Source organism: Chinchilla lanigera, unplaced genomic scaffold (genome assembly GCF_000276665.1).
Source record: "Chinchilla lanigera isolate Chin_1 unplaced genomic scaffold, ChiLan1.0 scaffold00018, whole genome shotgun sequence".
Classification (NCBI taxonomy): Eukaryota; Metazoa; Chordata; class Mammalia; order Rodentia; family Chinchillidae; genus Chinchilla; species Chinchilla lanigera.
This window is the reverse complement of record NW_004955419.1, coordinates 21,867,807-21,883,919: the sequence shown is the minus strand read 5'-3', so window position 1 is coordinate 21,883,919 and position 16,113 is coordinate 21,867,807. Positions and strand designations below refer to the sequence as shown.

The following is a 16,113-nucleotide window of genomic DNA, read 5'->3' as shown; positions in this document are numbered from 1 at the left end:
ACTTTAGGGAAGAGCCAGAAGTTCCGCCTTCCCAGATCTGCTGAATAAGGGGGATGAGGACACACTGTAATATGTTTCATGAGCCTGTCTTTCCATTGGATGGCACTCAGAAGCAGCATTCTGCACATTTTTATCACATCTCATAAGAATATGAAAGAGGACTTTCAGAACTGCTTCAGAAAGTGGCAGCAGTGATGAGATGTGTTCAAAGAGAGGAGGAGTATTTTGAGGGGGATAAATGGTGATGGGTCTTTTATTGCAATAAACTTTTTCATTTAAACATTTGTTGCATGTTTTGATAGCTCCTTTATAGAGACAGAAATGTATGTGTTTCTATAATTAGAATTGCAAACAAATTTGCAAAGTTTTGAAAGTAGTGTAAGTGTTTAGGAAAGTAGTATAAATTTTATAAGGGTAATTTAGTCTGACAGCTGGCCTATTGGTTTCACTTCTTAAACTCATCCTTTAAAAATATCTGTATTTTATATCTTTAAAAAATTTAATGCCTAGTACTTATAGTACATCTACTGATAAATCAAAATAAGATGATTAACCTATGACTCTTAGTTATTACAAGAAAGATTAAAAATTTTATTTTGGGAAAGCAGCAATAATTATAAAAATCTTTTTATGCCTTTTGGAATTTTAGAAAATATTGATTCTTGAATCAAAAGGCAGTATAGCTAACGATGTATTGGAGATTTTCTGATTTTCCAGAGTGTCAGGGACCTGGCTAAGATCGCCAACTGCCTGTATGGGTGGTACAGCGAAAGGATGAGGTAAGAAACAGAGATAAATTTAGTAATGCATGAAGCTGGGCTGGAAGATCAGTGTCTCAGGATGAGCCGATTCAAAGACACTCCAAGACAGCCACTATTTATTGGTTGTATACAATGATAGAAGGTGCTAGCGAAGATTCAAGGTGATTCAAGGTCCTCTCAGAGGTCAGTGACTCAGCCAGCAATAGATAGTCTTAGGATGACTCAAGAGGGGTGAGGTGATTTTATGCTAAGAAGAATCTTGCTCTGGAGTGTTTTTTAATCTTAGTATCTTTAGTTTTTAGTCTTAGTGCGTGGGAGAGGATGGCCCATCCCTAAAGAGTTCATGGGAAATCTCAAAAGGGTGATAACGATAATCCCAACCTCCATTTATCTCTTACAGAAGTATGCAAAATTAGTCATTGTGAATTTGTTGTCCCCAACACCAGAAAAGGGAGTTTATTATTGACTCTATTAGTTTTCCAATCATTGATAAACATGGGTACACTTGCTTATATCAAAGCCACATTACATCCACCCTTACAATATTTAGCAGATGATGAGTTCAACCTGATACATAAACCTGCATATAAGATACTGACACTTTTGATGTTGTGATAAAAAAATCAAGTTAGGAGCTAAGGAGCTGGCTGAGACAATAGAAATAATATTTTTACATGCTTCAAATTTTATTATACTAAATTATTAAAAAAGAGAATTAAACAAGAATTAGGTACCAAGGGCATGTAATGGGGTGCAGGAGAGGCACCAGAACAGGGAAGCAGGAATTAGGGGCCAGATCATTTAGGTATAAATCTGGCTAAACCTTAAGGAAGTGGATTGGGAAAGAACTATGTGTTAAATTTTTTTAGTGGGTGGAGATATTAGCTCTAGTGTGTGTTACCTCAGAGTACAGGAGGGGCTAAGTGGTAACTCATTCCTCAACTGAAGTCTTAGTTTCAGTTCTAAAATTGTATAACGGTGTAAGTCTGGTATGATGTTAGCTGTTTTCCCCCACTTATTGAAACTTTAAATAACACTAGGAAATGGATTTTATCCATTACAAGTAAGATAACTCTGGCTTAGAAAGAGTAAATAATCTATCTAACTTACTTACATAGCTGGGGGAATTGTAGAGTTTGTGATCTTGTCTCTCTTTTCCCAATGTCTGTGTGTGATTGTTTCCCACAATTTCAACTCAGGCAATCAGAAACAGTCAGATACCACCAAGGATAAGATTTTAATAGAATTCATTGTGGTTTTAATATCTGGATCAGAGAATGCTGTAAGATGAATTTATATCACGCTATAGTTTTCAGGAATTCTAGCTGAGAATAGAGGAAGCTAAGAATAAAAATCTCTCTCTCTAATCATTATTTCTCCAAATACAAGTTCTCATTGAACCACCTGTGAATTCATTTTTGTACCTGTTACACATCAATCTGAATTTCCCATTGTTATTATTAAATAGGTTTTTGGTTCAGCATATATTTTACAGCAGCTTTTACATCCTTATTCCTCAAGCTATAGATGATAGGATTCAGCATGGGGGTCACTACCCCATAAAATAAAGAAATCATCTTGTCCAAAGTTTGAAACTTGTCCTCCCCATTCAGGTCTTGGGTCTTGGGTTTTGCATACATAAAGAAAATGGTGCCATAAAATATAACCACCACAGTCAGATGAGCTGAGCAGGTTGAAAAGGCCTTGTGTCTTCCTGTGGCTGAGTTCATATGCAAGATGGTGTAGAGAATAAATATATAGGAGAAAAAAATGACCAGAAGAGGAAAAACCAGGAAAGCTATATTTGATATCATCATGGTAATAATATTGAGGGATATGTCAGCACAAGCTAGTTTGAGGACAGCCAAGATCTCACATGTAAAATGATTGATAATATTATTTCCACAGAAGGGCAACTGCATGGCAAGAGATGTTTGCACAATTGAATTGACTCCACCAGAGAACTATGACACACAAGCCATAAGTATATATACACCTTTGCTCATGATGACGGGGTACCTCAGAGGGTTGCAGATGGCCACATAGCGATCAAAAGCCATCATGCCAAGGAGCAAACATTCTGTTGACCCCATTGCAAATCCAAGGAACATCTGCGCTGCACATCCAGAAAAAGAAATGTTTCTTCTCTTTGAGATTAAGCTCACCAGCGTTGATGGAACAGAGGTAGATGTATAGCAAATATCAAGGAAAGAGAGGTTCCCCAGAAAGAAGTACATGGGAGTGTGAAGACGGGAATCAAAGACGCTTGCTATGATCAGAACACCATTGCCAATTAGAATCACTAGGTACGTGATTAGAATCACAGCAAAGTAAATGATCTCAGTCCTTGGATATCCTAAAAGACCCAGAAGAAGAAATTCGGACACAAAGGTCTGGTTAATCATACCCATGATACACACTTCTAGCATGTCAAAAGAAGACCTGACAAAATTATCTACTGCCAAGAAACAGATAGTACAAATTACTTGAACAATCTTTTTAGAATGTATTCAGAGTTCTTGCTTGAAGTTCTGATACTTATTAAATGGTATGCATTTCTAATGTACAATGAAATTGGAAATACTTTGGCCCCATCGCAAGATATGAATATTTGCCCATATTCAGACACAGACAAAAATAACATCTCATGTTGTTGAGGACACATGCTCAGTTAATGTTTATAGAGTCCCTGGTTAATTACCAACTTTATGGCTACCTTCTTCATTCTATATGCCCCAGCAATGAGCAATGGAAATACTATTCAAAAAGGAATGGTATTTTGATTCAATGATTGACAAAGTCATTGAAATGTCACAACATCTTTAAAAACTGAATTTCTTTTCAAGCCTGACACTCTATACCTTATGTTGGATATTTTATCACTATTTAATCATAGTAAATTGATAGCATAAACTAAAATTTAGCATCTGATTAAAGGCACAGTCAGTTGTTGACCCCATATTTCAGCTCACTTTTATCTTGTAGGGTCATTCCTATGACAAGATCATTGCACAGACAGGCTCTACATCATTGTGATGGAGGACATTACGTTGGCTCTACTATTTTATTCTGCAGCTTCAGATTATATCCTCATAATTTCATTTAAGGCAACCTAAAAATAGTACTGATGTTCAAATATTTTACATAAGTATGTATATATAATTGTATATTCCACTGTATGTGTATACTCTCTATATTATCTCCATTTTTCCAAATATGAAAGATGAAACTTGACCAAGATAAAGCAGGTAGTAAATAGTAAAGTTGAGCTTAAAGCTAAGATCTTTGACATCCAGTTCAGTTAATGAGTTTGCTGATTTTCACGTGCATATAAGTACCTGGGGATATTGAAAATCTTCAAATCTGCTTTCAGTGTCCAGCACAGGTCCTGAGATCTGAATTTCTCCAAAGTGCCTGAGATGTTTGTGCAATTGGTCCCCAAAGCACTTCAGTAGCAGACTTTAATATACACTGAGTTGGCAGATTATCTAGATGTTTCTGGTTCAGATCAATTTCCTGTTGCTTTATTATATGTATTGCCATCACCATCAGCAAAAGTTCAAGACCATAATTCTTTTGTGTTTTACAGAAAACTCCAGATTGATGCCATACTGCTAAATATTGAAGGACACATTTTAAAAAACAGAATAAATTTACAAAAACTACTATAATAATTTTAGACCATCATTTGAAACCAGTCATATTCTGAGCATAGTAAGGATAAATTTTTAAAAATGGGAAGTGTTGCCATTGTAAACTGAGAAAATAGGAACTATATATGGAAATCTATCATAGACATATTTACATACTGTAATATGAGTTATAATTATAAATTTTCCAAGAAGGAATGTGTTTAGGTGAAATGAATCACACAAGGGAGACTTCAAGAGCAGTTTCAAACTTATGTTGGCTCCAGAAGCATGGAAAGGATAAGGTGAGTTTGGAAGAGAAGAAGGCAATTGAGCAAGGAAGCCAAATGTGAAAAGCTGAGCGCTAATTAGAGAATTCAGCACACCATTTTGGACAAGAGTATTTGTGCAAAAATAGCAGCAAGCACATCTGAGAAGAAAAGTGAATCAAGCATGTAGAAAGCATCTGACATTGGGGGAAAAAATGTTTGACACTTCTTTTAGCGATGGAGGGGTCCATCATTAGAAAGTAAAGAACACTGGTGAATGCTTAGCCTAAGACTGACTTTAACATCTATATGAGTTTGACTTCACGTAATATAAGATGAGAGTTTTGAACAGAAATGTAACTAAAGAAATTAAGACATTTAGATTATTGAGATTTTTATAATTGGTGACTAGATATGAAAACTACTCTTTCCATAGTCACCATGAGTATATTCATATTGTGTGCCAGTTACCTGGGAAATTTACTAAAGCAAACATTAGCTTTAATCAAAAATCCAATTTAATTAGAATATTCTCTGTGCAGGGAAGCATTTAGTAAAAAATAGACAATAGAAATATTTAAATTTTGAAGAGAGACAAATAAGGGAGTATACAATCTTGAGCTTAAGGAAGAGAATGTTAATTTTTACTTATTCAGCCTAAGAATAGAAGCTCAGGGAAAAGAGAGGGGAGAAGAAGGGAGGAGAAGAGAGGAGATGAAAGGGAGAGGGGAGAGGAGCTGAGGAGGGAGATGAGGAGGGAGAGGAGAGGAGAAGGAAAACATCTTCATTTAAGTTATCCAATTTTATTGCAGCACTCAGTGTCCATATTTGTGCTGGAAATAGCTCACTAGGCCAAGGTCACATGGGCAATAACAGAAGAGGCAAGATCCAAAGCCAGTTCTCTTTACATTACTACTTTGTTTGACTGATACCACTAAAATAAATAGAAATCATATCTCAACAACAGAATGCTCAGTGATAACCATATAGAATATAGGATCGTGAAGATAATTTGACAGTACTCATGCAAAAGTGCCCAGCAACAGGGCAGTGATCTTACACTTGTCCCACAATACTTCTTATTAAAAATCCAAATTCTCCCCAAATGAGGTTTAGAAATTGATCATGGAGTACATTGGGTGGAGAGGATGAGCACGTTGATTAGTCGAGTTCCAAAAGTATAAGGAAGGAGACAGCATAACATTGACTTACCAGGACACATGGCAATACTCTAGGTCAGGCTCTGCTAGAATCCAGGCCTGGGGAGCCTTCTATCTTCACATTCTGTATAAATGCTGTGACAGTGCACCTTAGGCAGCCTGAACTGCCTCTCCTGCCACTTGCTGTAGGACTTATCCTCCCAGGTGCTAACTGTTCCATCAGTTCGAGTCCACCTTGAGCCAGGACTTTGATTTTCTGCTGCTCCCACTTTAAATTGGTTATCTTGTCTACTGAGAGGTAATAAAAACCATGGGAACAGTTTGAGTCTCTTGCTCATCCATCCCTCTACACCTAAATCTAACACAGCTCTTAAACAATTTCCCTGTGTAATATTGGTCAGTGAATGTTGAGGACTATTTAATATACTCAAATTATTCACTTACAGGTTTACTTTTTAATCTTCCAGTCAGTAGTAACATGCTTTCATCTTATGTGGATAAGCAGCAGTTTATGCATTGCAAGTACACAGAATTCACCCGATTGTCACTAGGATACGTGTGACATCTGGTTATCATAAAGGAAAAATACCTCTGACTAGAATCAGTCTTCAGCTTCAACGCCTTTGCTGGTGATTAGATAGCCTCAGTTTTCTCATTTGCAAAATAGTAATAAAAATAGCTATCTTAATTTTTTCTTATGGATATAGTAAGGAAATAATGAGATAGCATATGGAAACTGTTTTAGTCATTAGAGATACATAAATAACAATAAAGTAATAATTTCAGGTGTATTTGGTGAAAATAAATTGGCAACTACATTTCTTCAGGTTATTTGTATTACAAGTACATATTGACTAACAGCTTTAGTTACAGATTAGGTTTAATTGAGCTTAATTATGATACAGTTTTCAGTATCCAGGACTTACCTTTATAATGATAAACTATTTCTACTTCCTATCAGAAGCAGATACTTTCTTTGCAATATTTATCTCAGCTAATTAAACTCAGCTTCAAGAAATGTTGCCCAATTCCACAGATATAGAAGGGTAAATATTTTTGTACAACAGTCATTATAATTGTTCCCTAATTCCCAAAGCAATTTAAAGTTGGAGGAAGAGAGCTACGGCAGGGAGAAACTTCTGATGTGACAAGTACAATGTGGCAGAGACTCAGCAGTGGTGTGACAGTACCTTGTAGTTGTATTACAGTTCCAAAAGGGAACACCATTCTCCTGCTTATGTAACCTTTGAAAATGGAGCTGAATGTTCACCAAACAATGAAATGTGATAGATTTTTTTTGTTTAAACTTATCTACTAAAGCAAAGTTAATTAAAAGAGTTAAATAATTCAAATAATAATTACCAAAATGAAATGCTATAATCAAAGATGATCCAGATATTGTGAATGAAATGAAAGACATTCACTGTGAATTAAATATCATTTAATTTTTAGCTGATTTTCTCTTCATTCTTGTTGATAAATTAATTTCAATGAGGATGCCATCACCAACATTTTTGCAATAAAAAGAAATGCTATGCATAATACAATACATAAACTCATGGGACAATAATAAATCAATATATTAAAGCCACAAATAGTTCATAATGAATTAAGGGCATAAAATTCAGAGGTAAATAGCACATGATAGAATTAAAATGTCTATTAAGTTAGAGTGTAGATTTATTGAGGTTCACTGTAAAATATTTCGAGTCTAAGAAATAACCATTTGCTTAAGAAAGTAGTAACAATATTTTTCTTATAATTATTAGCATATAAGAAATGAACAAAATAATAAGTTTCTTTGTGATGGTTTCACATGTACATATAATGTACCTAGATTGTGTCTACCCTCCCTGTTACCCTCTCTTACCTTAGCTCCCTTGTTCCCCTGCTTCTTCCCTAATTGTTCCCCTCTCTGTTCATGTCATCTTTTTTTATAGGTTTCACATCTTAAAGAAAACATGTGACACTTTTCTTTCTGAGTGTGGTTTATTTTAACACTATGATGTCTAGTTTTATTTTCTTGCAAATGACATGATTTATTTCTTCTTTGTAACTGAAATTATATATATTATATATATACATCTATGTATTATATATACATATCATATTTACATGTTATATACATATAGACATATCATGTTATACGTACAAATCACATTTACTTTATTCATTTATTCACTAATGGGCATGTAGGCTGGTTCGTCAACTTGGATATTAGGAAAAGTGCTGTGATAAACATGGCTTACAAGTATCTGTATTGCATTCTGACTTTGATTCTTTGTTATGGTACACTTGAAAGTGGTATACCTGGATCATGTAGTAGTTCTATTTACAGTTTGGTAGATCATCCATACTGATTTCCATAGAGGCTATACTAATTTACATTCCCACTAGCAGCATACAACTGTTCCTTTCCTCAGCATACTCATCATATGAGGTTTGTTTTTATTATTGATGATAGCCATTCTGACTGGGATGAGATGGAATCACAATGTGGTTTTGATTTGCATTTCCTAGATGACTAAAAATTTTCAGCATTCTTTTCACATTTGTATTCCTATTTTTGAAAAGTGTCAGTTCAGCTCCTTTGTCCATATATTAATTGGATTACTTGTTCTTCTGGAGTTAAAATTTTTATTTAGGGCTGGGTATATAGCTCAGTGGCTCAGTGCCTGCCATATTTGACCTAGAGCCTAGAAAACTCTAAATACAATTAAAGAAAAGAAAAGAGATATTGCAAAACAAACTACTGAAATACACAGGCTCATTAGAGAATATTTTGAAAAATAAATGCCAATAAATTAAATGATCAGGGAGCTAGCTGCTCCTTCCCCCAACCCACCCCTTCCTTCTCAGATTTTGGGGCAAACAAATAACCTCTGTCTCTGTTGGGAGTGTTTAATATTGGATGTCAAGCACACACAAGTCATGGCTGGGATATTGCAGCTTGTCCTAAGCAAAGTGGGGCTGTCATTGAGCATACCCAGCTAATACTGATCCAGCTGGACAATATTAATATAATATTTGTATTTTAATGTCAATTTACTATGGTTAGTAGTATCTGTATTTCTTTCTGTGTGCTTGCATAAGTACTGCTCCTGCCAGTAGGAACTGAAGAAACCAGGGAGAGAATTTAAAAAATCTTAGAGTCAAATGAAAATACAAACACAACCTTCCAGAGCCAGTGGGACCCACTGACAAATGTTACAAGTGGGAACTTTATAGTAGTAAAAGCCCACATTAAATAAAAACACAGGGATCACAAATAAACACTCTCATGATGCATCTCAAAGCCTTAGAAAAACCAAACCCAAGACCAATAGAAGGAAAGACATAATAAAGATCAGAAAATAACCAAACAATAGCCTAAAGGAATAACACAGGAGAACGATGAAGCAGTCAGATTTTTGAATAGATAAAACTGACAAACCCTCAGCCAAATTAACCAAAAGAAAATGAAAGAAAACTCTAAGTAGTTATCCGTTTTTGCATCATTTAGCAGTTGTTGGATTGATATTTCATGGTCTATTGTTATTTTTAAGGAGTCTTTCATTTGATCATCACCAACCATAGTCCTGGCTTCTAGATATGACATTCTGTTTTCACACTGGTTTATTCTGCTGCATATGCTTTCAATAGAATTTTTAATCTCCAGAATATTTGTTTGTATCTGTTTTACAGCATCCAATTCTTTCCCATGTTGGGTATTCGTGATTTTCCTAAACTCCTATACTCTTAAAAATCATTATCTGTTCTAGATTCACTGCTCATATTATTCACTGTGGTCATCATCTCTTTAGCAATCTGTGTGATTATTTGTGTTTTTCTTTAAAATTTAAGTATTTGTTTGTCTTGCTATCTCTGCTACTACCATTTCATAAAATTCAGGTGACAGCCTTTGATTTCTTCCACCTCAATGCCTTCTGGACTTGCTTTGGGTAGATTGGGTATTTTAGATTACATCTTGCTTCTGTGTTTTCTGATTGTCTATTTTTATTTATTTGTTTTCCACAATCAAGTTTTGTTGCTTAAGGTAGGCAGTATTATTACTAGTGTCAAGACCTTTTTAGATAATCAGTACTTTTTAGAGATGTCTTCTAGGTATAGCTGATTTTTGCTCCTTGATTCTGTCTCTGGTTCCTACCTCTTCTGTTTGTCAGAGATGAGGGTTGAGCCTGTTTGGCCTAGCACCAGTTATTTTGTACTGAGCTATAGTATTTTCCATTGCTTTCAGAATGAATAATAGACATCTCTAAAAAGTACTGATTACCTGACAAGGTCTTGACACTAGTAATAATACTGTCTACCTTAAGCAACAAGCCTTGATTGTGGAAAACAAATAAATAAAAATAGACAATCAGAAAACACAGTAAAACATAAATTCTATATGCCTCATTCACAGTATGTCAGATTCTTTTCCCATGCTTGGGAAATTTTCTGCTATTATGTCTGCAAATAGTCTTTTTCTGTCATTAATGTTGCCTTCTGAGCTATCATTGACACCTATCAGTCTTATACTGTTTTCTTTGCCTCATCTTGCAGATGTTGGATTGTTATGTCCGGTTCCTTATTTTTAACAGATCTTTCCTTTCACAATTGCTAGCTGCAATGCTGTCTTCAAGTTCTGAAAGTCAATCTTCAGTTTTGTTCAAGTGGTTTTCCCAGCTTTCAATGGAATTTTTAATTTCCTGAATATCTCTTTCAATCTGTTTCATGCATTCTAATTCTTTCCTATATTGTTCATATGCTCCAGTTAGCTATAACCCAAAGAAATTTATACCCAGACACATAATAATCAAGGCCCCAGAAATTCCACAAAAGAATAGAATCTTAAAAGCTGCTAGAGAAAAGAAACAGATCACCTATGAGGAAAAACCTATCAGAATTACAGCAGATTCCTTAACACAAACCATCAAGTCAAGAAGAGCTTAGAGTGAAGTATTTCAGGTCCTGAAAGAAAACAACTTCCAACCCAGATTGATGTACCCTGTGAAAATATGTTTCAAAATTAATGGAGAAATAAGATAACTTCCACAATAAAGATCAACTGAAGAAATTCATGACCACCAAACCAACCCTACTGAGAAATAAAGGTATGAAATGATGTGCAAAGTCACAACATGACAGTTAATATTTTAATTAATAACAACTACAAAGTCTGATATTCTAGATGACATATCCATATAAAGTATAGTTTAGAACCACTTTTTACACTTTGGAAGTCAGTTTATTTATTATATTTTAAATTAAGAAAACATTTCTCTAGTGTCCTACTTATTAATTTGGTCAACAATATTTAATGGATACCATTGTGTGCCAGTTTTTCTCTGGATAGTGGTGCTACAATACTGTATTTGATTTAGCATTTCTAAAGGAAGTAATGGCTGGGAAAACAAGTGTATTAAATACATAAAACATGTAATGGTCACATGATTTACATGAGGAAATAACAAAATTCTTAAGGTAGAAATATATTTTTCAAATAATATGGTTTAAATAAAGTGCAAAAAATTTTCATTACTTTATTTTAATAAATTTACATCAAGATGCTAAAACCTAAATTGACATGTCAAATATGGCCTTAAAAATCCCCATTAATAAAATAATGACAATGAAATAAAACTTTTATTGTTTTCCTTTTTCTTACTTGGAGTATAAGGTGTTTTAAAAGAACAAATACCCACGATATTATATTGATATATTTTTTGCTAGATTTACATGAGCCTCATAAATTTATTGAAACAATACTTTTCATTTCTTATACTTCATTTTTTCATAGTGACACCTAACAGACTCTTAGAATTGATAAAATATATTTATATCCATTATTGCTTATAAGCAACATTTCTGAGTATTATTATCTTCAACAGAATGAAGTTGCTACAATACTCTTCCTCCAGATTTGAAAATAATGTGATAAGCAGGCATATAAAGCAATAAATATAATAAACTTTGATGAGTATTTGAAATAATGTATAAATACAATGCTATTGTGTTTCTATTGTAAATTCCTCTCCATAGTGGGTGTCTAGTAGTTCTAAAAGGGCATAAAATTTCATCAATGTCTACCGCTTATAAGCCACATCAAATGCAACTTAATAGCAAAACTACATATAGTTATGACAGACTATGGTAGAGAAAGGATCATGATATTAATCTCTTCAGTATTTCTCCAGTTTATCTCCTGATTAATTACTTGAAATATTACTAGTTTAATTTTCTCCAAAATGGAAAATTATCTGAATTAAAATACTGAAATAACATTGTTGGCCTCATTTTAATTTGAATACTTTTTTCTTCCATAGATAATCATTAATTAAAGAGGAAGTTAAAATATTTTTCACTGTTGCTTTAATTTAAAGTAAATCATCTAAGCAATGTGTTCCTCCAATAGTGTATTTTACATTGAATGCTAGTTAAAAAAAAAAAAAACCTAGATTATCGCCTTTATATTTCATCCACCAATTCAAACTCTAGCAGGAGTGGCAAGTTATAAAAGTGCAGATACAGTTTGAAAGTTTGAACAAAAAGTGAAAGATGCAAAGAGAATAAAGCTACAAAATATTATCCCAAAATGGTTCAGTTGGCTTCAAAGACAATTACAACTGACTGAGCATTTGTCAAATGTTAATGTTATTAATAAAGCATTACAAGAAATTTGAAATTCCATTCCAGTTAACTTATTCTATAGAACTTATATAAATACTCTGATGGTCTGTGTATTACATAAACTTAGCTTAATAGAATCTATTAGAGCATAATAAAGAAGTTCAATGTTGCTGTGTAATGAAAAACTAGACAAGTGTGGTAGCTTTAAATTTATCTCTGTAAACAGCTGGAATCTAGGTACTGAATACTTGCTCAGGACAAAGATGAAATGCCCTGGATTTGATTTATCGTCTGTGTGTGCTATTTAAATTCTGACACTCTCTTAGAAATCCTTTGTGCCAGCTTATTTATGATAAACATTTATGTGTGGTTTAATTTTTCCTATTTCTAATTTAGCTACATGGTCAGTGCGAATAAAATATCTCCTGTCAAACTGTAGCTTTGACTACCATGAGACAGAACAATTTTGGTACAAATTTTTGTGTTTGGCTATCCAAAGGTAAAGAACATCCTTCGTAATTAAGAGAGGGCTCTCGGAACAATGACTGAACAGTTTTGGACTTCTCTATATTATTATTCCTATTCTGTATGCTGATATGTTGTGTCTTTTGCCTTCATTAAAATATGTGGAACTATACCCTGTGGGTCTCAACAGAGCACTCTCAATTATCCAAATCTATATAATTCATGCAGCTGGTGATGTGAGCAGGATAACTGAAACAACCCTGAACTCTATAATTTAAATGAAAGCTAAGGTTTTGTTCAGAAGAAAGGTAAATTAAGGAAGAATGACAAGCTTTTAATAAAATGTTGTCTGCCTGATCACCAGATTTTTAATGTAATTCAAGCTCTGCAACCACTGAGAGAAGGAAAAACTCAGTGGAACTTGTAGATGATAGACTCAACACCAGGGAGAAGAACTAAAGAAGTTAACAGGAGCAACCGTACTTCCTTGGCTCCATATTTATTATCAATAAGTTAGCTATAAAGGGAAAGCACCTCAGGGTAATAATGACCATACATAATAAGCTCACAGCTAACACCATACTGAGTAAAAACTGAGAGTGTTTTCTCCATGATCAGGAACAAGGTAAAGATACTATCACCACTTCTAATCAATACAGTACTGGAGAGGCTAAGTTATGTTTTATAACTTTGTTGCATTCAAATAAGAAAAAGAAATAAAAAGCATCCAAATCAGAAAAAAGAACTGAAATTATCTCTGCTTGCAGATAAAGTATGCTTATATAGAGAAATCACTAAAGACACCTTCAAAATATTAGAACTAATAAACAAATTCAGTAAAATGGCAAGATACAATATCACACAAAAATCAGTTGCATTTCAATACAGTAAAAATGAGCTATAAGAAAAAGAAGTTAAGAAAGCTATTCTAATAGTACTTTTTAAAAAAAAAAAAAGCTAGAAATAAAATTATCAAGGAGGTGAAATACCTGTACAATGAAAACTATAAAACATTGATGAGACTGAGGAGCACACAATAAAGTAACCCTTTCTTGGACTGTAAAATTATTGAAATACCCAAATAATCTAGAGAGTAAAAATAGTGCATATGTCTGCTGGTGAAAATCCACATTTGTACAGACATTATGATTTTGAGATTTCTCAAAAAACTAAAAGCAGAACTACGATATAATCCAGCAATCCCACTTCTTGTATATATCCAGAGGAAGTGAACTCAGAATCTCAAAGAGGTGGCCACACCCTCATGATCTTTGCAGTATTATTTCTAATGCCATGACATGGAATCAACCCAAGTGCCACTGATGGGTAAATGTAGAAACAAGGACACTGTATGCACATACACATTATTCCACCGTTAAAAAGCAGGAAATTCTATCATTTGTGACAGAGTAGATGAACCTATAGGACATTACATCAACTGAAATTATCAGACACAGAGAAGAAAAATGATGCATGATGTCACTTTTACATGAATCTCATGTAGAAAAATCAAACTTATAGGACAAGTAAAATAGGTTGGGGATTGAAGTAGGGTAAGGAAGATGGGACACTAGGTAAAGTGTAAAAAGTTTTAACTATGTAAGATAAAAGAGTTCTAGAGATCTAATATGCATCATGGTGACAATTAGTGATAACACTCTACTGTATACTTGAAATTTCCTGAGAGATTACACCACCATATAAAAGGAAAAAGATAACTGTGAGGCGATAATGTGTTAATTATCTTATAATAAACATCTATGACTATGCCAATCATTTATATAAATCATCTATATCTATAATCAATCTGTAACCCCATCAAAACATTACACTGGGGGCTGGGGATTTAGCTCAGCAACACAGCGCCTACCTTGCAAGTGCAAGGTTATAAGTTCTATTCCTGGTACTGGAAAAGAAAAAAAAAAGTTACACTGTACACAAATATATAAATTGTTACTTGTCAATTATTTCTCTAAAAACTAGGAAAATTGAATAAAATATTAGTAAGTAGGCAATAAACCTAAAATTAATAGATCATTATAAAAAATTAAACACATAATTTAGTTTCTAAATTATAATTGCAGATGGTAATGAGTATAACAGATTGCCTCAGTTTATCCCAGGCTTAATAAATTTAAGATATGATGATAATTCATAGAAAAGACAACAGTGCCAATTAAAATGATACAAGATAAAAGATGGGATCATTATTGTGACTTGAGGGTATGGCCAAGTTCTGTTGTTTCAAAATGAGGCAATGACCAAAGCATATCGTATCAGCATGTAAAATTGTCGGGAGATGGTGTAGACATAGAACATGTAGGCACTTGTGGATAATGTACTGTTAATTAAACTTACTAATAAAAAGCTAAAGAGAAAATGACTAAGAGGTGTAGATTAATGTAATCATAGAAAGTTTACAAGTAAAAATAAGTCTCAAAAGTATGAATTTAAATATGTAAGCTATGTATATATGTAGTATCACCTCTACCAGAAAGTCACTTTGAATATATCTAATGTCTGAATGGAGGATACCTCCCTAACTCATATCATTAGATCATGCAAAGCTTCACTTTATTCTTTTTAATAAGATAGCCTACATGGGAGTCTTAAGCACTATATGAACATACTCAAATAACTAATGTAGTGTCTCTGTTGTATATCAATAAATTCTTTAAGTAAGATATGTATTAAGAGTTTGATTTAAAAGCCTCGTGTTCAGAGGAAGGGCTTTTGGAAAGTTGATAGAGGTGGGTAAAATCTCTCGCATTCATTCTGTGTGTGTGTGTGTGTGTGTGTGTGTGTGTGTGTGTGTGTTGTTTGCCCCTTTCTTCCTGCTATGAGGTGACCAGAATTTCCACCATGGCATTTATGCCTTGGAGCCAGATTTCCATGGACTGAACCCATTGAACCTATGAACAAAAATAAACCCCTCTTGTGGGGCCCCAGCGCACAGGGAGCCTCAGGCGGGGAGCGCCGGTCTTCGGATCGGCGACTCACTCCCGACCTCATTGTTCCCGGAAGGAGGGCTTCCGGCGCACAGGGAGCCGTGGGTGGGGAGCGCCAGTCTTCCGGCTGGCTAGCTTCCTGCCTGGTGGCTCCCAGAGGGTGGGCCGCCAGCGCACGGGGAGCCTCGGGCGGGGAGAGCCTGTTTTTTGGGTCTTTGGACCGGTGACTCACTCCCGGCCTCGTGGTTCCCCGGAAGGAGGGCTTCCGG

General features: G+C 34.5%; 1 protein-coding gene across 1 annotated transcript; it reads right to left on the bottom strand.

Annotated features, from left to right (window-relative positions):
• Positions 1 to 2,221: 2,221 nt before the first annotated feature.
• LOC102006251 (olfactory receptor 13C3-like) lies at positions 2,222 to 3,250 on the bottom strand. Its single transcript, XM_013513142.1, is given in 1 exon segment — positions 2,222 to 3,250. A coding segment is annotated over 1 exon segment (969 nt). The 5' UTR covers positions 3,191 to 3,250.
• Positions 3,251 to 16,113: the final 12,863 nt, after the last annotated feature.